This window comes from Lasioglossum baleicum, chromosome 1 (assembly GCF_051020765.1).
Source record: "Lasioglossum baleicum chromosome 1, iyLasBale1, whole genome shotgun sequence".
NCBI classification, from domain to species: domain Eukaryota; kingdom Metazoa; phylum Arthropoda; class Insecta; order Hymenoptera; family Halictidae; genus Lasioglossum; species Lasioglossum baleicum.
In genome coordinates, this window is record NC_134929.1 from 7,315,439 (window position 1) to 7,342,103 (window position 26,665).

The 26,665-nt window shown below is 38.1% G+C and overlaps 1 protein-coding gene and 1 non-coding gene across 16 annotated transcripts in view; one reads left to right on the forward strand and one right to left on the reverse strand.

Annotated features, from left to right (window-relative positions):
- The window catches only part of C3g (C3G guanyl-nucleotide exchange factor), a 116,578-nt gene that overhangs the window by 72,900 nt on the left and 17,013 nt on the right, over positions 1-26,665 (forward strand). For 14 of the 15 annotated variants that reach the window (XM_076443223.1, XM_076444678.1, XM_076439180.1 and 11 more), the window contains 4 exons: positions 19,995-20,406; positions 21,598-21,822; positions 22,683-22,868; positions 25,343-25,650. In XM_076443223.1, coding sequence (XP_076299338.1) covers positions 19,995-20,406; positions 21,598-21,822; positions 22,683-22,868; positions 25,343-25,650 — 1,131 coding nt within the window. The remainder of the gene's footprint in view (positions 1-19,994; positions 20,407-21,597; positions 21,823-22,682; positions 22,869-25,342; positions 25,651-26,665) is intronic. The other variant, XM_076443886.1, reaches the window with a different exon arrangement.
- Trnav-uac (transfer RNA valine (anticodon UAC)) lies at positions 9,400-9,472 on the reverse strand. The gene has a single exon. It is a non-coding gene; the product is annotated as a tRNA-Val (tRNA).

Sequence of the window (26,665 nt, forward strand, 5' to 3'; positions counted from 1 at the left end):
CGGAGCAGCGGCGCGACCATTTCGGTGCAATTCGCTCGCAGCGATGCAATTACGGGGCTTTAATGTTCACGGAATACCACGGACCGTTTCCAGCTGGGAATTTCATGGTTCGATGGTGATATTAGTGAGCACACGGGGATTGGTAGCTTGGTCGGGAGTAATGTCGTTCCCTGAATTAAGAGATCGAATCGATGTTTCCAACCCGTGCACGATTCTTCTTGCGAATATTCCCGTCGAGAGTGGATTTTAAAGCGTTCGGACAGTGACGGATCCTTCGATTTACTGGGCGGATTATCGGGACAATTTTTTCCCGAGCTCTGGATATCAGCAGTTCTTTTTCCAAACGTGACAGTCGAATTTTTAGCACATACAAATCGGCCGGAATTAAATGGACCGCATTTTCTCGCGGAAAATACATTGCGGATTTTATGCGTCTCTTAATCTCCGCAACGAAATTTTTCTGGATGCTCTAGTAGTTTGTATTTGTAATAATCACTTACGATCTAGCCAAAACCAGTCTCAGAAAATTGTTTCTAAAACCAGATACCACAGAATCAAATTGTTCTTACCCCTAAAATTATTTATGAGGTGTTTATCATTGTAATTATTCATATTTTCAATGTGGAAAATTTTCTATTAATGGTGAAAGTAAATAAAACTTATATGTAAAGAATACAGTAATACAAAATTGAAGATGTTTATTTTTTGAGCAAGTTATGGATAAGATAAGATGGAGATATTACAAAATAATGCTTTATCGTGCTTTAACCTCTGTGAGAATATTTGATAGTATTTCCGATTACGCCCATGCTCAGAATTGGATGAAATTGTGGAAATATGTAGGTTCTTTTTTTACTGAAATGATAATTGTCGGGAGGATTTTTGGCGAATCGAAAAAAATTTTTTTACCATTTCAATGTCACTCTCTATCTTACCGACTTACCGTCTCTCTAATTTCATTGCAATCCATTCCAGTCCATTCCATTATATTTTATTATTTTTTGCCATGCTTATATTAGCTTGCCGAGTTGTCGTTGTTGTTGTTCTTGTTGTTGTATGCGTCAAATCTTGTAATCGAATTTTAAACTACTTCCCGTTAAGCTGGATACTTGAAACTTTAAACATAGCTCAGAACTGGATGACAATGCAATATTTAGTCGCCAAAAATTCTTCTGACAATTATCATTTTAGTAAAAAAGGAACCTATTCTCAAAATTTTTATTCAACTTTGAACATGGACGTAATCGGAAACTTAGCGTAATATTTATTAATTGCGGTATGTAATAATATTTTGTTTTCCAACCAAATGCACGTAAAAAGTCGAGGAGAGATTCGGAATAAATATCTGAGCGTTTGTTAAAGTGAAAAACGTTCGCGGGAGCGTGCAACAAATTAATACGATTATCGCGGAGCGATGCGATTAAACGGAGCATCAGTGTAAAGCATAGTCGAACATTCGCTTCCTGGTTTTCGTTGCAATTTACTCCCGCGCCATGGCCACGCACCGACTATGGCAGTCTGATTGTCTGCAGCCCAAGAGAATTCTCGTCTCCGCCCAAGCGTTCCACGGTGTTTCATCGTATTTTGGCTGCCGGTTTCGGCCTCGCTCACTAAATTTAGTTCGTTGTCCGAACCCACCATCTTGGAATAATCCTCTTTCGGCGTTTAAGCTATTTCAAAAGCGTTCTTCATATTTTCCCCGAGGTTGTTCTACTGCGCAGCTTAAAAGTGTCGACCGAAGAATCTTCAGCGTGATTTATGATGGCCCTTTGAATATTATTCTTCCGAGAATACCTTCTTGTACCCTTCAAGGGAAAACGGGATGAATAGTTTTCCTACCTCTTTAAAACCTGAATTATATCATTGTGTTGCTGTCTGACTTTCATTTTATATACTGGAAAATAATACATTTTAAGTAGAAATATTTTTTACAACCACTGGTATATACATACAGTGAATTTCTGGGAAATAAAATTCAGATAATCCTACTCGAGTAATTCCTACTTATAGTGGAAACGTTTTTCACAACCATTGGGATATGCATGCAGCGTTTCGGAAACGAAAAATTCAAATAATTCACATTATTCTTTCTAAAATTTATTTCACTTATATAGTGGATGTAAAAAGTATTCGTACGCCCTTTAAAGTAGAAGAACTTTTTTATAATTGTACCAAACGACCTGATTTTTTAGAATAAATTAGAAGCATTGGTTTACGAAATGATATGCAAAAACGATTTTCTAAAAATTATAATTTACAAGGTTACATGCAAAAGTAAAAAAGGCATTTTTAAAACTTTTTTATTTAGGTCCTACGAATACTTTTACACTCACTGTATTTATTAAAAGAAACTGACGATGCTCGTAGGCAGTAAAAATTCATAACAATTGAAAATGTTTTGATAAATTTAAAAATGTGCTTCAGCAAAATGTGGATGAGTATAGAGCATGCAGTTGACAAGCGTTTTTTTTATCCGCGACAGCGTTTTGAAATGTATGGAACTATGAAGCACCGTCAGGAGTTGAAGTGGCAAAATTTTTAGCATATACACGTAGCTACATGAAACTGATACAAATCTGCGGAACATATTTTTGGAGTTTTCGTCACAAGTACGGATAAAAAAGCTGCAAAAAGTAATATTAACATTTTCTTTGCAATTCCCTCAGAATTTGTTTTAAACATTATTTAGAACACATTTAAAAAATACTTTTTGTAGATTTGTATCAATTATACACATTCTGAAAGTTACAAAGTTTATGGTTGTGAAAATTGCAGATTTTTCAAGATTTTCAGCCTCTAACTATAATATCAATGCCCAATTTGAAAATAAAGTTCCATGGTTAAATTTTAAAGATTGGTTAAAGATTGGGTGAAAGATTGGTTAAATTAAAATTAAATAATGGTTAAATTTTCTACAATTAGAAAAGTAACTACAATTAGAAATAGTAACTATACGATGTATAATTGATTAATAAAGTTGTATTCATCAAAATTTAACCATTGTATTTTATTTTCAAATCAGGCACGAACTTATAAAGATTCTTACATCTTTCTTCAATATAATTCATACTACAAAACATATTTTAAAAAATTTTCCATATAGGCTCACCTAAAAAACTTGTAAATATATTCTAACTTCTAAAAAAAATCCAAGTGGTCCAATATTAACATTTCACCTACCGGAAGCCTATTAATAGGATTTTCAATAATTGTGCTGTACCAAAGAAAGCATAGAAATTTTCTTTTACATTGCAATCTTAAATGAAACTATTAGATGACGTTATTGAGGGTGACCTGTTAGTTTACAACGAAAATTGCTGTTGCTATTGAAGGTTCCATTAAAAAGTGTTTAGCCATAGATATAGTTGTACCATAGATTTTTCAATATTATGCAATAATCACCGGTCGGTAATGTGTTAAGAAAGTTATCGTCCATTTAAAACTGTCGGAATATTAATGTGACCACAATTGTTTACGCGGTCGAAATAGTTTCGACCACTCTGGACAGCTAGTAGCATACCCTCCCCGTATTACGGGGCGGTGCAACAACCTCGCGGTTATTTTCGGGGTAGCTCGTGTCACGGAATGCACTGTGCAAACCGACTGCTGTGCCTTCGGGACACGCGTGTCCTGGAAAATTAACGGATTATTTGCCTGGAGCACGCAGAGATACACCGGCAACACTCTACCTGTCCGGTATGCTTGATCGCCTGCCGGACACCAACAGCTCTTATACGTGATGCAACCACCCGAAAACGCATTTGGCAAACACAAGCCCGTTATCTCTCCTGACTGTGTACTCTAGATAACTTCCTCCTGCTGATCGACCGAGCAGCGAAAGTACCCGGCAGTATTTTATTCTCAGACGTGATAACAATTTTCTTCGAACCGACTTCGTCCGCTGCTTCTTTTTTAGTTGCACCTCCTCGCAAACAGACTGCTTAACTACACAGTTAGGCATTTCGTGTTAGGGTGCATTTATAGTGGAGCGGCGAGCATCGATGATTGAAAGTAGTAAGATTCTGCGATTTTATCCCTAAATTCACAGATTTTTACATCTTACGATGCCCATAACTTGTTCATGCGTCAACCCATTTCAATGAAACTTTGTACACGTATATAATTGACTTAGACTTACAAAATACATATACATGTTTTAAATTTTCATCACAGGCACAGATAAAAAATTTTAAAATCGTGACTTTTTGATGATTGAATTTTGAAAAAGTTATTCGGTTTTAAAAAGCGTACGAATACTTTGTACACCCACTGTAAACATCTGAGAGAAGTAAAATATTTGTTGTTGTGTGCAATCAACGTCGCTAGTATTTCAATTTCTCTAGAACTTCGTGCAAGATTGCAAACAGGAAATCGTAACGTACAGTGGTACGCTCGCACCGGTTACTTGATCATGTTCCCGTCGTAATCACATGGTTAATTCACCCGAACTGCTCAGAAACATGATACCCTAATTGTTTCGGGCAACGTATTCCGACTTCGCTGCAACTTGCTCGGTCTCAACTGCGTTCATTGTTCGTCATGAGAAACACAGGCTGCTCCAAAACCATTTAGTCGAAATAACTCAATCTACCAAACCAGTTTAATCAAGAGGAAACTCAATAAAATAACGATGAATGGATTGTTGACTTCGTTTGCTTTGATTCTATTTCGTTATCTATTTTAGTAGCTTCGAATTTATTCGAATTACAACTCAAGAAAGAAGAAATGTTCACTTGACTGCCGTTTTTGACAATCGATGCAGAAAATGTTCGTCTGCTTATTATTGACCGATCCACTAGGTACAATGCCATTGCGCATCGCCTTATCAGCGAGTTCTGTGAATACCTGAGAATATTCTGTGCATCGTTCCATCGAATCCTGACCGTGATAATAATTTCACGGAATGATATCGATGATAATAGAACGGCACCCTCTATGATATCGACTCTCCCATCGCATCCTTCCAATCAAGGAACGAGCTTGCAAAATCGCACACGATGTACCCGAGAGAAACTCGACACCGTTCGGTTGCGGCGTGTATGGGTACAATGCAGTGACTATAACGGTGGCGAATGCAAAAATACAAGAGGATGTCTGAGCAAAGTACAGGGTGTTTCATCAGACTTCATCGTGCCAAGTGTTTCTGCTACATTGGAGATATCGTAAAAGTAAACCCTGCAAAAGTCGCACACCGGTGTCAGTATGTGGCGAAAACCAATCTTGTCTCTCGTATCAATACGATCAATTTTGGGCGATCAATGTTGTTCTACATAGAACAAGAGAAAACAACGTAGAATAACGTAGAATACCGAAGCGCGATTTTATGTAGATTTTCTACTATTTTTGTTACAATACATGTGTGTGTTTGGATAAAGGAATTTATAGTTATTTTTTATAAATGCATTTATGTAATTTCAATATTTGTGTGAAGAAGAGACTGTCGGAGGTTTCACCTTAAACCTCCGAGATCTCACCTTGAACCCCAGAGCTTCATTTTATACTATTAAAAATAATCTAATAACATAATAAGAATACTTTCCACTTCATGTTTTCACTGTTTTCTGTATCGTTTATTCATATTTTTGTCTTAATCCCTTGTTCTACAATACATATCGTGCCAGACTCGTGTTGAAGATACAGAACAGAGTCTGATAAATATGTACAGTGACTAGGATTAATATTCGGACGCTCTAAAAAAGACGATAACTTTTTAAATATTGGTACTATACGATTTGAACTTTTTCGGGAAGCTAGAACAATGGCTCTGTTTCACCTTAAAATACCGAAATTACTTTCTTGCCAACCCAATAAAATGTACTGAAATCTTGTCTGGTGTGACTCCCAATCTTTCTGCCAATTCTTCTCGCGTCTAGGTCGGATTTTCGTAGATCAATAGATAGAGAACGTAGAGAACGTGTTTCCAGAAAATCTCCAAAAACCGGAGGAAATATTGCAGTCGGCGATGATAGGTGAAGCACCCTGTACACGTCGTCGTCGCCGTCGTCGTCGTCTAGAAATAAAAAAAATGTACACGGGATAAAAAGGGAAATGAAAAACGGGAAAAAGTATTGTTCGCGACAGAGGGGAACGCCGAGGCAGGTACGCGGTCGCATGTATCCACGCAGAAACACATGAGCGACACGAGACGCCCCATGGTTATCGTGGTCTGCGGTTATCGGATCTATACCTACCTATCTACGTGCACCTCTATTTCATGGCGCATCGAACCTAATACAAAAATGCGGATTTTCCGGGATATTCGCAGGATGGATCCGCGGGGACTCAGGATAATCCTGGCCTGCGGAGAACGGTCTATTAATCAATCTGCATCTTCCTGTTTTGTATCAACGCGAAGCTGTACAGGCGATCTCCGAAGATTTATCTTGATAACGGAAACCGACATTGAATACTGACAAACGATGCCAACACCAACATGAATACTATGTATCTAGATCTTCTTAGTTCGACATACTTAAAACGTTGATATCACATAATGCAACTACAAAAAAGTAAAGAAACATCGAAAAAATTGATCCCCATTTTTTTCAACAACATAAATGCACTACACAAAACATTCTGACAAAAATTGTGAACAATGATTTCAACAGTGTCTCGTTATTGAATTTTTTGAGATTCCCAATCCTTTTAAAACTGTTCGAAAAATCCGAAAAAATCTGAAAAAATACACGTCAATAATAATCTGTAGACTGCGGATCTTTATGCGCTTATAAAGATAATTGGTTGTGCGAAATATAAAACAGTAATAGATTGTAGAAATTCAAGAATGTTGTAATGTTGCTTTCAATGGTGAAAACACCACCGCCCAAGGGCTCGCAGCCGTTTCCTCCTCTTAACAATCAGAGATGAAATGTAGTGAGGAACCCACTCTTCGTATTACTCCTGACTACTTATGTTCACCTGGTAACATCACTCATGTTCTTATCTATAACTCTGTAAGTATATATACCCCTCTGGTAGGAGTACCGATTTGAAAGTAATTTAGTAATGTGAATGTACTAGATTCAGCTGATTAAGGGAGTAGACTCCTTTTTCCAGGATTGCAAGGGTGCGGGATTCGCGTACTCATTTCTCGATAATACAGAAATGGGATTTTTCAGTAGTCAAAAACGCTAGATAAAAGATCAATCGAGGCCGTGAACGCCCTAGAAAGTCCTATTTTTACGTTTATGAGGCGTAATTTGCATTATTCTATATAAATAAAAATCAAATGCTGTTCGTTGGTAAGCGCATCACTGGACAACGGCTGGACCGATTTGGCTAATTCTTTTTTTAAAATGTTCGTATTAGTCCGAACTAGGTTATAGGATAAGAAAAATTGGAGAAGTATCACGAAAAAATGGAAAATTCGGGAGAAACTAAAAGTGCTTTTAGAATCATATTTCGATACAACAAAAAAACGAACGTCGTAGCTTTTAATCAATATTTCAATAGAACCTCGCAGCTTTTAATCAATATTTCAATAGAAATTTACATTATCGACGTCTGTTTGCATTATCGACATTATAAACATTCGCCGGTTAGTTAATTTCGATTACAATTTATTTCGTTACGTACGCAAATGTCGTTTGACAGCTTAACGTAGTTTGACAGCTTGTTAAAAATAAAAATAGAACTTTTGAGGGCGATCGCGGCCTAGATTGATCCCCATCTAGCACTTTTGACTACTGAAAAACGCCATCTAAAATCGCCATCGAGAATCCCGCATCCTTGCAATCCTGGAAACGAGTCTACCGCTTTAAATTATAAAACGAAGAATGAAACTTCCATGTGACTTCTGCTCAGTGCAAATAATTTTCATTTTACCTAAAGAGCCGCCGTCCAATGATAAGATCCTTCGTTTCCAGGAATGAAATATCGGACTCCTCGTGACATAATTTTCCGTTTTTAAAAGGCATTATTCCCGGTTTGCGCCGGTTCAATTTAATAAAGTTCATCCACCCCCGCATACATAGTTTCTTGGTTGCAACCGACCGCGAGATGATCGTGATCGTACTTCGGTTCCATGAGTAATCCGGAATCCATTAGTCCTGGTCGGGATAGTCGTTAACGAACTTGCGGATAATGAATTTCCAGCCGGCTAAGGCAATTATTAGCCTTACTCGAGCGAAACCTGCGTACGTGTACTCCCATGTGTTCCCGTGTGCTCGCGTGTTCGTGCGCGTGTGCGTAGGCGTGTCCGCTGTTCTGCATTGTCAAATTGCTTAACCAGAGTCCAGCATCCGCGACTCTACCGTGGTCCTGACATTTATAACCCCAAAAATTTCATGCTCCGAACGTATATTCGTCCGACGGCAGCAAACAAATGTTCCGGTGATCTTGAATCTCATAAAACGAACTGGCCAAAATGCAAATTCCCGCTACATATAACCATTAACCCCTTGCCGCACGACTTTCCTCTCGGCTACGGTAATTAAACCTTCATCTTTAATCAATTCTTATTCTATACTCTCTTTAATGTTTAAATATTGATCGTGATCAATACCGGACGGGTAATTTAAAAATTTGTTCATTAAACCGTGTCGCATCTATTCGATGCATTAGAAATTACTTTCTCGTGCTATTTTAAATATTTTTATAATATTTACATAATGGTAAGTATGTAGAGCGTTAATTTGAGGCAAAAGAACAGAAGTATTTATCAGTTCACATTAATATTTAATCGTTTTTGATAAACGCACAATTCTTTCAACAATCATATTTACGATGTTGATAAAACGTTTTCTGTCAGGGGTAATACAATAAAGATTTTTTCTGTCAATGAATTATTTGAACAAGCAAGCTTTTATTTTCATGAATTAATCTCGACAAACGAGGAGGTTTTTTTACGGGCGCAAGTAATTTTCCGCCAACCGAGAACCGGAGAATCTCTCGGACCGATTATACACGCGGAACTCCTAACGAGCCGTGGCCGTATTAATTAACAATTACGTCGGCAAACGATGCCCCAGTAAGCGCTAATGGGACCGGGATTCGAGTTTTGGGCCGTTTACACGTGTACAGGACGCATTCGAACGAGTTGACGAGAGGCCGTGCTTACCGAGTGTGGTAAACAACGGAAACTCGGTTTAATTGTTTTATGGAAATTCACGGAATTTGCATAACTATTCGGACGTCTCTTTGGGCGGTGTTCGTCCCGCGAGATGCTTCCAATCGATTCTGTCAAGGTGAATTTTATACAAAACTGCTTTAACAGCTCTTCCCCGATTCTAAGACGTAGAATCACGCTGTTTTCACAGATAATTTCTTGACACCCTGTACAACTTCGGATAAAGATGCGTGAAAGCACTAAAAGCGGCAGATAAAATGAAACTGAATAAGTTGGATGACATAGATGTGGTTAACGTGTGATTTTTTAAAATTTGCGTCGTAAAAAAAATATGGTTCCGGCCGGGATCGAACTGGCGACCTTCTGCGTGTAAAGCAGACGTGATAACCGCTACACCACGGAACCTCGATACTAGATTTATGCACTAGTAGAGTTTATGGTTTGAAGGATTAATAGAAAATTAGATGGGAGCCTCAACAATTTAAAAAATGATTATTCAACATTTTTCTTGTTCTGAACGGAATTATACGGAATATAAGAATTTTTGTAATAGTCTTTTCGAGTATGTACCTATATTTTAATGTGATGGAATCACACGAATCTACAAATGGCGTCCATACTTTCTACTCTATACAAATAAAAGCTAGAGAAAGTGCAGTGTGTTTAAAATACCGGTTTGTTTAAGTTGAATAAAAATCTACAGCGATGGATTCGAACAAATCAAAGTGCATAACATTATAGAAAACATTCAACAAATGCATTCATATAATGTTGAATATATTTGACGAAAACACGGAGAGGGTTAATAATAATATGAAAAAGACAGAAAGTATCTAAAACTATTAGGTCGGAAAGAAAGTTCTTGCGCGGTTTTTATTATAAAATCAATATAACAAAAACCGTAAGATAATGTAACTAGAAAATAACATAAAAATATTGTTACGGGGCAGGTGTTTTGCAGTAACAGTATTTCAATTGATTTTTACTATAAAAATTAAGAAAACACGTATGTCAAAATAAGTAGACCGCGGATTTTATGTGTTTACGGCAAAAATGAGTAGATCAAAATCATAATAATGAAAATACTAGAAAAATCTAAAAATACTATTTCCTTATTTTGGACTTCATAAAATAATTAAGAAAAGAAAAAAATGTGTATGTAGCTCCTGTATGTTGCAATGAATGTAGACAATTTTTATTTTGTACATAAATCCGCGGTTTAGTTATTATTGGGTTGGCAAATAAGTTCGTTCGGTTTTTTTAGAGTGGAATAAATCACAAAAACCGAACTTATTTGCCAACCCAATAGTTAACAGATCGTGGACTCGTACTATTTGCGGAGCTACAAATGAAATAACGGTAGTAGTTTTTCGGCCATTTCGGTTATTGCAAATTGTTGACGGCATGCGAGAAACGCTGCGCTCCAATGAAAAGTTGTTACGGATCGAAACCAAAAAATAGTATGTAATTTTCGTAACATTGTAACGATAACAATGTGTCTAGCTCGTTGTGATTCTTCTGCCGCTAACGACAACAATTCGACATTTTGGAGCGAGCGCGTGTCACGTTCGAAAAAAAATGAACAAAAGGGTGCACGCACCCGCGAGAATTCATCGGATCAGTTGATTGCACGCTGGCGGTTCGTTAGAGGGTTTAATGGCTCGTTTTGGGAAAGGCCTTCGGCGGATAAAACGGAATCAAAGATCAGAATGTAGAATATACATACATGTATGTATACCGTTTTATGTACACAGTGTTTACGGGAATAAAAATGTTTTTCATATCATCCGGATGCAAGATACATGGAGCATTAATCGGAGATGGGGGCATGATTCCATAATAGGTTGAAAAATATGCCTGAAACGTACAATAAAATATTTTCGTATCATTTCATCCATATATGAAAAAAATTGAATATGCAAAAATTTATAGAAATACATACATAGTATAAAACAATATGTATTGAAATACAGTACTTATAAAAATATATCGAGTACTCTTGCACCTGTCCAGCCTTCGGATAAGTTCGATAGGAGCTTATTTTATCTGTGAAAATAAATTCAAACAATGCCAGATGAAATCGTTCTGCTCGGGACGTTTCGAAAAATCAAACTTAATGATTCGTCAATCACACGCCTGCATCTGGCTAGATTAAAATGAGATATATGTACAGGGTGCCCCAGAAAATGATCTTTCTTGACGAGGGTGGTTCCCGAGGTCATTTGAAGTAACTTTGTCTGAACGCGTCTTAATATTAACTAGAATATATGCAGGAGAAAAATATACATTTATAACAAAAAAAAAATATCGACGACCTTGTAAACGAAAGAAATGACCTAGAGATTAAAAGGCTGTATTAACCTTGTGCCGCGATTTACGTTAGAAACATTTGTTATGTGAAGACAGCTATTTAGGTGGTTACATTTAGGTGAAGCACCCTGTGTATGATTATATTAAAAATCTGCAGAGCTTGCGAGATCGGTTCAGAGTCGGTCAGACTAAAGAGCTGATATTTACTGATAGAGCAGACATTCCAGCAAACAGCGTTTGATTAGGTGGAGCGGCTGAAACAAGCTCTCATCGGACATCCCGGTCCAATCCACTTTTGGCTCGGGCTTTCGGGCCGTTCGGAGCCCGCGATTAGAATCCCGAACAGGTGCATCTCGCGTGGATTCGACGCAGCGATTACGATCGGCGGCCGATGCCTTTATGGCGGACGTTCGCATTCATCGTGGCCGTGGCGTGGCGCACAGAAGCTCTCCATCTATTTAGGCGAGCGATTGTGCTGGTGCGGGCGCGGGCGGCGAGAAGCTTTCACGGTGATGAATGGCTGGTCGCGGGCGCGATTAAAGGGACATACGTGGAAAGTTATCGCAGCCACCGCCGCCGCCGCCAGTGCATTCTCGGCCACGCTGCGCCGTCATGATAACGATGAAAAGACGAGCCTGCACCTACGATGACAGCTCGCGACGACGTTCGCGCCACACGCACTAACCCTGCTCGTGATCGCTGGTTCATGAAAACCCACCCCCTTCGCCGCCCGATTTTGCACTCTAAATTAATCCTTTTGCAGATTCGCGTTCACCTTTTTGGAATTTTCAGGTTCTTGCAAATCAAATTTATCCTTTCACAGATTCAATTCACCACTTCGCAGCATTTCTACAAATTTGATACTTTAAAACTAAACCTACCGAGCTCTAAAAGTAGCCGATACATGATGTCTTATAAAAATAACAAGATTAAATTTATTTGAATTTTATGCGATTCATGTTATAATATCTCCGCTATTAAATTAAATATTTAATCATTTACCACGAAAGCATCTCGTGCAATAAGTATGGTTTTTAAAAAGTTTTTTTTATATATTTTATTTTCTACTTTTATTGTCATCGGAAGCAAGTGTGTATACAAAATTTCAGCAAGATTGGACTATGGGAAGGGGTTTAAAATTCGATTAGAAGATTTGACGCATACAACAACAACACGGCAAGTTAATATAACCGTGGTAAAAAATATGATTTATACAGAGATAAAATGCAGTAGCTGATTTTGAGTATCTCATTTACGTATACCGTTACCTGTAATTTGTTTCATGTATATGTAGATTTCCCAGTTTAGTTTGAGATATACCTAATTAATCACGATAATTAGTCATTTTCCTGAATAAAGATGCTAATCAATATAGGGGTAAACAAAACATGCAACGATGCAACAACCTAATAATTCCCGAAGCGCGATGCTTGTTATATTTTATGAATAATTACATTGATCAACATTGAATCTGAATCTCTGCTTTAGCGAACTGAATGTTTGATTTGTAACATCGAATTTGAATTGCAGATTGGAATATATGTATAAACCGGTATTATATATCGAACACAATAATTCAATAAATACGATTCCGTTATCATTACCAAATTTCTGTCTACCTTATCTTATCTACCGCTACAGTGATTAAAGGTCAACTCTTTCATTCCAATTTTCGGCAAGTATTGCAATTAACACAGAAATTCTTTCAGATAATATTTCAAAGTTTAAACACCGATTATAAATAATCAATACGTTTTCCATAGTTCTGTAAAAATAATCCATTCTATTTTTAATTTAACATTTTTTTTATGTATGCTATTTGCATTATTTTACTTTACATTATTGTTAGCTGTTTCCACTTTTCTGTTCTAATTAGACCTAACATATTTAGTGTACACGTTTAAAGACAATCATTTTTAGCTTTTCCCATTTTGTGTTATCACTAGATTTGATATGTTTATTTCAGACATTTAAGAATGACCAAATCTCACTTATCAAAACAAACTAGAAGGAATTCATCAAATTCAGAGCCTAACCATGGCCCCGCTATTAATTAAAAGTACCGGAGGTCCGCAGCAACTGAAAATAAACTTTCCAGAACAGTTTTCGCGAGTTTCGTGGGTGAACCCTTTCTCGCACCTTATTGCAGTTGTTTTATTTGAGTGTCACGCTTCGTTAATTTGCAATGTCGCGCACAGGCGACGGCTGTGATTTGGTTTAAGGTAAATGGCGCAGAAAAGCTTAAAGTTGTACGCTGCAATTGTATTTACTTAATGTGCCGGACGCGGTGAATTACTCGGAAATATTTTATGAGGAATCAAAAACTGAACAAAAATTGCTCGGATGCGTCTCATTCATAAACGTCTATATAAAAAGTGAAAATACTGCAAGTTTCTGAAATTCCTTTAGAAGTTGTATGTGTTTGACATTTAATTTCTTGAAACCATATACAGCCTATTTAGTCATTTTTTCTTAGCTTCGTGCTCGAATTAAAACGAACACCCTGTATTTATATTTGATTGTTTGTTCGTAAACGAGCAGCACGCGCGCGAACCTATAAAGAATATACGATTAACCTTTCACGAGTCTTCAATATTTCCAATATGTAATCCGTCGAACGGTGTACGAAAAAATTGAATGAATAACAATCGAGCCGTTCGATCAGCATGTAACACTCCTTTTATCTCGTGTTGTAGCCTCAAGAAAATTCTTGTTACAGCGCCGGAAACACAGTCGAATAAATCGGAATAAACGACGTTGTCCTCTTTCCGTGTTTGTGGACGTTCCCGTGCACGCGTCGCCGAGTAAAATTCAAATCGAATCTGGCTCGAGCGCGGAGCGGGGTTCTCCCCCGGATGTGAGGATACGGGGGCTGAAAAAAAAGTCTTCCCGAGTCCGTTGATCGGATGGTTTGCAAATAACCGCGCGTACGATTCGATGGGGCGAGGTTGCATCGCGAGGCTCTCTCTCCCATGGAGAACCTATGGGAACCGAGTGTGTTCCGTGAATCCAGTCAATCACGGCAATTTACATCCGCCGGGTTCCCTCGGTGTGTCCTCCTCCCTCTCGTATCCTACGCGTTTTCTATTATCTCTGTCGGCCAGCCGAACCGTACCTTTAGCGCAAATCACGTCTGATTGAGGTTTCAATCGGAATTCGTGAATAGAACTTGATTTACTGGCGCGCGTACATAGCCCGGTTGCTTGCTCGGTTGCTTGTTCCCCATTGCCGCACCCAGCCACCGAAGATCACTGTTCCACCCTCCCGTATGTTTACGTTGAAATAGCTTGTTAATGAGTCGAGGACGAAATTATTAATTGTCGGCTGAGTGGAAGGTCCTCAGGACGGTTAATTAACAGATACATCGCGGATCCCCATGTAGAAGACTGACGACGTTATCGTTCATGTCTATGGAAACGCGACCTTCCGAATCGGGTACAAACGATCCCCTTGAATTAATCAAAATGTTCGACAAACATTTTGGAGTTGCCCGACTGGATAATAAAAGCGATTGCATTTTAACACATTGCACTCGACTGTTCCTTCCGAGGCGTCACTGAAATTATTATAATACTGAAATTCCAAAAAATTCTTGTACGATCAAAAATCTTTGTAATCAGTACATTGCTACCAGAGTTGGACAAAAATTTTATACAACAACAATTTTTATTTGGCTCCTGTGTCTTGCAATCAATGCGAATATTTTTTTTTTTGCATAAAGATCCGCAGTCTATTTATAATATTGTTTACATTATTAAATATATTATCATTTAATCAATTACTACACATTTAAATATTAAATATGTTTCTTCTATCGATCGTATTTGCTGATAATATCATAATTTATCATAAATTTATTTTCCCCAAAGCAAGTAAGTGTGTCTTTATGTGAACAATTTTGACTACAAAGGGTTCATCAGGGACATCATGGTTCATGCTAGCTAATTTATGATCTCTAGATCGCCGATGTGTTGCATGCTATCAAATTCATGTTTCGACGAGAAATACCGAAACCCTTGCTATTTTCATTCAAATGCCGATACCTGATGAAAGCTGTACATCGGGATTACGCAGATCGTAAATCCATTATTGTAATCGACGTGTGTGTACACGTGCCGAGGAAAAATTGCGTGGAACCGGGTACGATTCGCTCGGCGTTTAACATCGTTTGCCAGCGTTGCGAATCGAGCATTATGAAACGCACACACACAGAGAGAGGGAAGAGAGTATTTCAACGTCGAAGCACGGGACACAGGAGAGAAGTAAAAAATATTTCAATGCCGGACCGGTTGCTATCGAGACTCCCAGGGCACGCCTCTCGACAAAGGTTCGGGCTTTGGCGAAATGTTTGATCAAATCGAATCCACGGTACCATTATTAATTGGGCAGTGTTTGGCGAACTCGTTCGATACGCCTGTACCCGGCACGTGGAAAACGTGAAACGAAAGTTTGTGCATTGTACCATATCAGAAACAGCGAATGCATAATTAGTAGAGGTAGACGGGAACCCGAAAATGTCGGGTCGGAACGAAACCCGAAACACATTCGGGACCCGTCTGATCTCGAAATAAATTGTCCCGACTCGACCCGATATTTTTGGAATCTTGGAATCTAATAATTATCAAGCTAATTATTAATTTGTCGTAAGACAATAGAGTTTTTACAAAAATGTGAAAGCCCACAGCATTTATTTTTACCGTTGAATATTTGTCCATTATTGAATGTGTCAATTTACTATAAAACAACGAAACATTTTCCTCAATTACGGTGACTAAGGAATTTCTATAAAAATATGAGAATCGACAGAATTTTATTTGTACGAAATATTTATTTGAATTATTACTCTCAGCTGTTGGATATGTGTCCATTATTGAAAGTATCAATTTACTATAAAACAACCAAGGGAGTTCTATAAAAATATGGAATTCAACAGAATGAAGCTTTTACTTTTGTGTTTAAAATTGTTACCATTGGATATTTGTCCATTATTGAAAGTATCAATTTACCATAAAACAATGAAACATTTTCCCCAATTATGGTAATTTAATTATTACCCTCAGCTGTTACCATTGGATACTTGCCATTATTCAAACAATCAATACGTCATCAAACAGTCTCAATGGAAAACTTTTCTCACTCGCGTCGATTAACAAATTTCTATAAAAATATGCGACTGGACAGAAACGAACGCTTTTGTTTTCGGAGAAATCCCTCTGAATTATTGCTCTCAGCTGTTACCATCGGATATTTGTTCAAGAACAGGCGGGCCGCGTCCGGCCGGGAAATAAAAAAAAGAATTGTTTCAATCGCCGCCGACAAATCCGGCTGCGCTGTATCTCGGAAATTATTAAAACCATCGTACCGACGATGGCATTTTTTAGTATCAATATTTACCCGTGTTGTTTGCCGTACTAGTGATTCCCCGTTTCGTCCGAGCGATCGCGATGAAAGGATCAGTTTTCACCGGAATTTTATTATCTGCTATTTTTCGGTAGCAAAATTCGCCGGGGCGGTGTCTGACAGTCAAGTCAATTAACGTGCGCGCAAATTTCGTGGGTATTACAGCCCCGTGTCTGCGCACACATTGTGCGTCAACACGTATTCCCCTGGTCTCGCTCGCGGAGCGATATTTTAACGAAAGACTCATTAACTAGTCGTTTCTATCATTTATTACGGAGCCTGGCATATTGATCACGCGGGAGATCGTTTATAGTTCCGAATATCAACGTTTGAATAATTACGCCCGAAGTGGGCGGACCGTCGAATTTTAACGAATACATACCTTCGAGTTTCACCCGCGAATAATAATTATCCGACGCGGATAATTTGTTCTTGCCGAAGTTGATTACCATCGTATGGAAATCCTCTGTAATTTGTTTGGCTACGGGTAACCGATTTTCTGTAACCCGTTAATGGGTTGCGAATTCGTGTAAGCTGCTTGGGAATCATTAATGGAAATAATTTGACGTCCGAGTCGAAATCTAATTACACAAAAAGATCCTGGAAAACATGAATGAAATAATGTATTATTCATATAGGTTGGCAACTAAGTTCGCGACCAAACAAAGTCATTTATATATATTTTTTAAGCACGAGTGTTTTATTATATATCAAATTAATCGCAAAATTCAAAGATTTCCCAATGATATACGGTTCAGAAGGAATGAGGTTATAATGATACAATAAAAGAATTACGAAACATTAGGACGCGAATTTAGTTGCCAACCTATTACATTTAGCGAGAGACAAGCAATACCGACTTTTATATAAAAATCTTTTAATTGTGAAAAATAATTGGTCTGGTTGATAATGAGGGCCTCCTGGTCTCGCTAAGGCTTCAATTATCATTACTTTCTCTACCCACAATTATTACTTTAAATAATTAAAAATTGTTCAAATAATTATATTTTAAAGCGGGGTCACGTTTCACAATTCTTATGGAATCTGTACCTACAGATAATAGTAACTTCTCCACCGCCGTTGCTGCGCTACCCCCATCTTTAGTTTTCTGGTCTCCCATTCTTCAGCACCATTCCTATATGAGGGTCGCCTTCAGTTTTTTCAATGAAGTATCTACTATTTTTCCCCAAACCCGGATAAACTATGAAACTCTGCGCAAACAGGAAACGCAGTATGTGCCGAGGAGGTACCGTTGCGTCATAGAAGGAAAAGGAGGCGAAGCGGGAAAGGGTAAAATTGTACAGAAGAAAGGCGTGTCATTGTTCGGCGACAGGATTACACGCACCGCCGGACACGACAATAAACCGGAAGAAAATAATGGCACTTACGATTTACTGGCTGGGCAACGATAAAGGAGAAGCTACGGTGCTCGTATCGCACGTCGGACACACCGGTGCGCCATTGCAGTTTTAATTTGTAAGCGTGCGCCCGATATGAACCCAGCAAAACGAAGAAAAACGAACAGGAGGAAAGAGGAAAGGCACGTCGGCGTGCGCGGCGATATGCAGCACGTGCGCATCGACGTGTTCTTAAGAGTGCCGCGGGGAAAACTCGTTCGGAACAATGGCCAGGAGAAGTTCGTATTTCTTCCTGTTATCGGCTGCAGTCCGGGACCGTTGCACCGTTTATTGCACTCGGACTAGCGACCCGATACCCGAAATCGTGCTCCAAGTTACGACCGATGGCTATGATCGCTGTGTGATCATTCGACTGCGGATCTTTATGCAAAATAAAAAATGTTTGCATTGATTGCAAGACACAGGAGTGAAATAAACATTTCTTCTTCTTTTAATTATCTGATTAAGCTGAAACCAGTATGCTGGTGTCTTTAAATCTCTTTAATATGTCCACTGCTTTAAATCGTGCTTACCCATTTTTGTCATAAATGCATAAAATCCGCAGTCTAGTGATCATCGATCTCGTAAAAGCTTTAGAAACGCCTTCTCGCATTTGAATACATTGAAAATATTGGGTTGGCAACTAAGCTCGTTCGGTTTTTGTGATTTATTCCAATGTAAAAAACCGAACGAACTTATATGCCAACCCAATAGTATTTTAAATAGTAAATATAGTAAATAAATCCCCTTTATTTCACAGTGTCTGTACTACTTTGAAAATAAAATATTTTATTCGATGCAGTAATTTTTTGAAAGTCACGAGTCCCGAGGAAAGCTACAACAGATGCTAAACCGTACCGTAGCTCGGTCTGCGTTGTCACTTAACGTTAAACCGAGTTAAGCGAAGTTAAACCCTGAAGATGAACACGTTTACAGAGTTGGCCGAGTATAACCCCGCAGTGTTTGTTCTTCGCCTGCAAAGGATTTCGAAATTGAACCTCGCATAATTCCTCGAGGGCGCGCGCGAATAACTCCTTCGCGCCTAAAACCAGGAAACTTCGCTCGTTATTGCCACGGAAGTCAGACCTTTGTTGTTATCCACCGACAAAAATAGATTTTCCGGGGAAACACTTAACAGCGACTTATGCGAGCGAATACCTAGTAGTATCAGCAATGAAAACAGATTGCGAAATTGTTTCGAGCTGCTTCAAACGAACACCGAGCAAAACAGACATCTACGAAGTTTCCAAATACATAAATGAAAGTGAACTGCGTGTTCGTGTGTGTGTGAAGCTGTAGATTTTTCATTTATTTACAACATAATGAATGGGATGATGATCTTGTCTTGTCTTTGATGATCATAGTCTCTCTCATTTAACAGAATACATACTACAGACTTGTGTCCTATCGTTGCACAATTTTTCTAGCATTATCTCACCGTATCCATTGCTTTCCACTCTTCCCCTGGCGACAATCCCATCTTTGCATTATCGAGAAATGAGAAATCCTAAAAACGAGAGTCCACCCCCTTAAAACAATTGACCAAGAAGCAGAATTTTTTGTAACAAGAAATCCATAGAACTTTCTGAACAACCTAACACACACATGCTTCGCCCCGTTAATGAAATGAAAATTAGAGCGAAGGGAAACCGAGATACGTATTATGTATCGTGTTGCTTGAGCGTCTTGCGCAGAGACCCGTCTCGGAGCGCGTGTGTACGTTCAGCCGATTTCATGGTTCCATTGTAACATATACAGCATACACGAGGTAGCAAATATTTACGTTCGCTAACGAAGCAAATACCGGTTGGTTGTTCCAGAAGTAGAGGAGCGGTCCGGCGGGAAGGCGCGCGGCGGTAAACTAGCGCGTCGTGCGCGCTCCTTCAAGGAGGACTTCCTGGAGAAGCTCTCCCAGATGCGTTCCCCAGGCAGCGGAAGCGGGGGCGGAGGTAGCGGGGCAGCCACGAGGGCGGCTTCGCCCTCCTCGCCGCGAACGCCTAGGGATAAAAACGCGCCCGTCTGCACCACCGACACCGCGACGGCCGCCCTCGACAAGAACCCCATCCGAGACCTGCACATCCACGTGCGACAGGTGCAGCTGGCGCTGCTCCACTTCAGGGACGTTGTCTGGAAGAAGAAGCTCGAGATGCTGCCAGGAAACGGCACCATCGTCCTCGACACCGTCACCACGATACAGTCCGTGCTGAAGTCCTATCTCCTTTACGAGAATAGGTGAGAATCGTTCGTCTGGATCATTAGGGGAGAATGGGACAGTGACGGTCACTTAACTCCCTGCCGTATCATTTTCTTTACAGTTACAGCGATTAAAACGTCTTCATCCCCAAAAATGTCGTAGAAGAGAAAAGAAAATTTATATTTTTTACATAGCAATTTAAATATTGATTACAAACGAATCGATTATTTCATTTAAAAAGAAAGGCGTAACGTTCATATTTATTACGCTTTGTTCGACCCTTATGCAGTCAATCAAAATGTATAGATTATTTAAAACCTTTCAGTATTTAACATGTTTGCGCGAAGTCTCATTATGAGACTATAAATTAATATATTAGCGAGTAAAGGATGGACATTCAGAGAAATTTTGTATGACTTTTTAGAGGAACATTAACAAATTCTTGAGAGAACACAAGGGTGAAAATTTAAAATCTCCACGACGAGCGTGACTCGCTAAAATACGGCAAGGGGTTAAAGATACGTTCCGTAAATTCGAATCATTCGTTTATTCGTAGGGTGACCAGTGTCCAGTAAATGATTATTAGTGGACCGCTCAAAATTTTGTTATTGGGACAACTCGCACACATTATTCGTACATTCGAACCTCTGTAACTCGAAAACCTCCGTACGACAACAATTTTGTTTATTCCCGTCCTCTCCTGTTCGAGAACCTCTATTATTCGAAACAAAACTTACTTTCACTCGAATTATTTACCTCTTGTCTAAATTATTTTATATCTCTCTAGAGCAACAACATTTATATTTTTACAGTAGCGGTATATTGTTATAAGTATTGTTCATGAATTTTTTCAGATTTTTTGGTTTGGTGCGCCGTTGTTAAAAAAAAAATAAAAACCGATTTTTTCGACGTTTTTTCAGCGAAGAACTAATCTAAACTTAAAATTGTTACGTGCTATTTACTCTGTAAGTCTATCAGGCTCTGATAAACCTCGAGCATTGTACAGAAGTAAATAAAAAATGAAATCAACTTAATTAATATTTCTACAAGATAAACATTACATCTAGAAATATCAATCGCGTTTCCTTGAAGATGTGAAATATTCCCTCGCAAATTCGACTTACCGAGGTTGGATTGTAATGTAGTCGCACTTTTCTAACTGTTTAATAGAAAGTATGTGCTAGGGTACTTATCTGATATTATTGTTGTTTTGATTATTATTATTATAGCTCCGCTCTGGGTTCAGCGACGGATCTAGTCTATCAGACACTAGCGCAATTGTTACAGCTCTGTGATGAGGTATTGCTGCAGGGCGATCAATCACCAGCGTTAGACACGGAGCACGTGACGCACGTGATAAGAGTAGTTGAAGAAGCTGTGAAAAATTTGGTTGCCCTGGCGAATGAGAAGATCGCCAACAGACAGAAACCTGCAGCTGTCGCTGCTAACAACAGGTATCAACAGATCCATCTTCGTTTCACTTACCAGTGAAGGATCCCAACGAAAAGACTTCCATTTTAACGAACTGTTATGCTGTGACAGAATAGTGACAGGCTCCTAATGATAAATATGAAATATTGTCCGTGCACACAAGTTCTTGTAACAGAAGTTACTAATAGAAACAAACCTATATGTAATAATATTGAATTGTATATTTAAAACTATCGAGCAGCTATGGCTAATATTTCATGTATACTAATATGTATTTCGTTATGAATAGACAGCGGATTTTATGCAGTTATGGCAAAAAGAAGAAGAATTTAATTAGAAAGAATTAATTTAAAAATACTGTGTTATATTATTTTCAACCTATTGAACATATTACGAATGAAAATAAATTTCTATTTCCCTCCAGAAAATGTTTATTTTGCGTGAAGATCCGCTGTCTAATTATGAACCTCTATGGTACAAAATCTTGTTTAAATTGAAGTCGGTCAGTTGGGGTTCTTCCTTTGCTAGAAAAAAAAATAGACTACTGGAAATGTTTATTGTAGGACCTGAATATATGATACAAAAATTAAAATGATGATTTGTGCCTGAAATATATGAATTTATTCATGGAAGAAGCACCGAAAGCTTTTCCTAAATCAAAAGAATCTGTAAGGGATTTAAACATCAGTTAAAAGCAGGCTAGCTATGTAAAGATCAAATATCTGTTTGTAATGAAAATAAATTGAATAGAAATTGTTGGACGCCGACAACGATCGAGCTAGCATGATACGATAAATATTGCCAGTAGCGTAAGAACCGTTTTGATATTTTTTTGTGTCGTCATGTACCAATGAAAACTTGACAATCATTAAAATGTTTTCAGAACGTCGGGTTATGGGTCGGAATTGACGCCACAAAGAAATTCCTTACCCGATATTCCGCTAACCCCGAGGGAACGGCAGATTTTAGAGCAGACCGCTGCGACTACTAGTCTGGTCCGTAGTTCGCATAGTTCCGAGTCGATTTTAAGGGATTCTAGTCCACCCCCAAAACCACCACTCCCTGAGAGGTAGTTTCCTAAGCTTCTCATAGTAGCGATCAGTGTGAGGCAAATTATGAGCGGAACGAAAACTTATTGTTATGACCTTAACTTTATTTTCACGAAGCTTTTGCGAATGCAAATCTTTAATACATGTTGTGAAATTTGTATAAACATTATAACGGCTGTGGATTGAATGAAATTATTGATTATTTTAGTTCGTTCCTCGAAAGAAGACATTCGAAATACTCCCACAGTCATAACAGCTGTCCACTCCACTGCTACTGCTTCATATCTTTGCAATATGGGAGTGGAGTGGACAGCTATTATGACACTGGGCGTATTTCAGGTGTCTTCTTTTGAAAAGCAGTGCATAGTAATTAATAATTGCGGATAACAATCATTTAATTGATTTAAAATACCACTGTAGACATCATTCGGACACACACCTGTTGTTTTGTTTGGCAACAATTACTTGAAGTGCAGATCAAATTATTTTTACCATCATCTTTTAGATCATATCTCAAAATTAGAACAGGGCATGCTCTGAGGGGCGCCATTTTGGCTGTAACTGTGAGAAAAATATTGATGTGTTAAATACCCAATTAATAGAAAAATTGCTTTTTTTAAAATAAATACTTTTATTAAAATTTCAATAAAATGATTTGATTTTTATTGAAGATAAAAAATATGTACCTCTATTTAAAATAATCTTGTTGTCCGGGGCGACGTTACCGCTAGAGCGGGTGCCGATTAAAAATGCTGGAATGAAAGAAAGCACTGCTTTTTGGTTATTCGAATAATTAAATCATTCGGTCGCGGCTTTATAAATGTATTTTTTCTTGCTCGTGCACTTCAGAGAAATGTGTAGCAGGTTATTATAAATAAATTGGCGCTATATGTATCACAAGCAACCGCCACGGATGTCCAATTCAATCCTGTTTGGTTTGCAAGGTCCAAGATTGACTCGTCGTGGGACGCGTTTATTCGGAGTGTCACCAGCTAAATTAATTTTGAGTGACTGATTCAAATATAGAATAAGTGACGTCCCATGATTTATATTGTATGATTTGAGTCGTATATGTTTAACATAATAAAGCCGACACTTGCAGAATTTTCAGAGTTAAACGACTGTCGTTCTTTGGAGAAACAATCTCTATTTCTTTTCCTGGGGTTGTGGTATCGATTATACAAAAATTAAGAAATGTTTTAATTAACGACAAAGCTTATTGAATGCCTCACACTGACAACATGCATGTACTGTGTATGTAGTATTAGTATCATTTTAATTCTACGCTGAAACGGATCACTATTTGAACACGATGTTAAATTCGAATAAGTTTAAGGATTGTGAGGATTTCCAAGTTATTATTTTCGTTCAAGTTTGCATCAAAAGCTTTTTAAAGTAAAGCGAACTGAAGAGCTGATTGCTTTGATTACCTTTGAACTCCGGCAAAGTTTTCTTTCAGAATATTCTTCGATCAAAAATGTTCAACAATCCACGTTTTTTGGAATAATATTAATAATTCACCTCTTCCACATCTCTCGTCAGAAATGTTCTAAATCCTAAATAACGATGCCATTTAAAATAATCCATTAAGACTCGTTCAACCCCTTTCGATGGATTTGCATTATTAAATTGCATTTATATTTCAGTCGTGAAAGAGGATTTCGCGGATTTGATTAATCTATTTTCCATTTCTGTTTCCGTCTGGATCCTAGGGTATTTTGAAATTTTTAGATTAATTGAAATATTTATGGCACTGCGATAAAAGAAAGATTTACCGTGAGTGTAAAAAGTATTCGTACGCCCTTCAAAATAGAACAACTTTTTTATAATTGTACCAAACGACCTGATTTTTTAGAATCAATTAGAAGCATTGGTTTACTAAATGATGTGCAAAAAAAATTTTCCAAAAATTACAATTTACAGGGTTGCATGCAAAAATAAAAAAGACATTTTTTAAAATTTTTGGTGTTCGGGCCCTTAAAGAAAGTGTAAAATACACTCCTCAATAATAAAATAACTCCGTCAAAAATTGCCGTATCGATATCGTTAAACAATGGTTTGAAAGCCTGAAACCTCTAGTTTCAAATGGTCTGTTTCAAATTGTTGCTATGTTGGTTTTTTATAAAGTTATAGCGAGATGAGAGAGAAGACAACATTGACGGATAACAAAAATATTGTGCAACTTTGGGACATCACACGGGGAGCAACAAATTTTTTTGATAAATCGCGTTAATATCATTTGGAAGGGCTATCTTTGTTTGGTACAATTATAAAAAAGTTATTGTATTTTAAAGAGCGTATGAATACTTTTTACACTCACCGTATGTGTAGCTTTGTTTTATAGTGGGCTTTATATGGCGTGGCACAGAATTAGAAATAAAAATTCGCAGAAGACAGCTAGTGAGACTTCGTGCACTATTGTTCAGCGTCCAGAAAGTGATCCGTTTGGCGTCCAATGAAATTCTTGCGATTGAGATCGGCATTGATATTTCAGAACAAATGTGTGTCTGTCGGAGGAAAATAGTTCTTCCGGGACACCGCCGCCGTTGCCCCCGAAACGGAGAACGCGGGCTCAGCAATTGTTGGAGGAGTCCGAAGGTCTTTTAGCGTCTAGTCTTGATAGGGTCTCCCTGCGAAGTCGATCTCCAGAGGATTCGTCGTCACTTTTAAGCGCGTCGGCTGGAAGTTTGGATTCGGCTCTGAATCATTCTCGCGACGAGGACGAGATTAGAGCGATCATGGGACCAAACGACGAGTCTCTGAACGACAGTATGGATCTCAGCCTAATGGCTACTATTCAAGGTAACTGATTTTCTTTCGACCAATGCTTCATTGATAACATAATCGGTAGCATAACACTGGCAAGGCAGGCTTGAGCTTTTGATACTACTCAAGATATTATATGTATATTGATTTCTCGAGAAAAATATCAATGTTATTACAAAGGTATTTGAAACTGCTTTCCTACAATTTTATAATTAGAGACTTCTATTAACCCCTTGCAAAAATATCGCGTAGATGAGAAAAGAAAATGTACATGTTTCGTATGGCTACATCTATTTTAATGCCTACACATTGATTATTACTAGACTGCGGATCTTTATGCAAAACAAAAATTGTCTGCACCGATTGCAAGAAATAGAAACCAAACTGAAAGTTATTATTTCTTCCCTTAATGATTTTGATAGAGGAGAAATTTTATACATTGGCATTTTCAATTTTTTAAATTTTCCAACAATTTTGAATTTCATCTACTGTATTTTTTTATAAACGCATAAAGATCCGCAGTCTAATTATTACAATCGAATCGAATTTTATTTCATTTAAAAAGAAAGGCGTAACATTCATATTGGTTAGACTCTGTTTAAAATCTTCGAGACAGTTCATAAAATCCCAGAACACTCAGATGATGAGGACTAAAAGCCCCCAAGAAGGTTGTGACAGAATTCCACAAGTACATTCCCATATGTGTCCAGAAGAACTCGGTACACACACCTCTTACTCAGCAAAATGATTCTGAACCGCGTTTGACTTAATCGTCGAGAGCCAGTCTTGCTAGGAAAGTCCCAGAGTACGGATCACGCAGACCTGTTCGTTAAAATAGACAGTTGTTCACTAAAACAAAACAAAAATCATACAAAAAGGTAAAACCCTCTGTACACGATATCATCGAAAAATCTCATTCTTCAATTATATACATTAACACTTTGACTGCTACGTTGGTCATGTATGGTCGACACAATTCTTCTGCCACAAGCTTGAATTTCAATTTTATTAGGATCACTTAAGGAGTTGATTATCATTAGACTGCGGATTA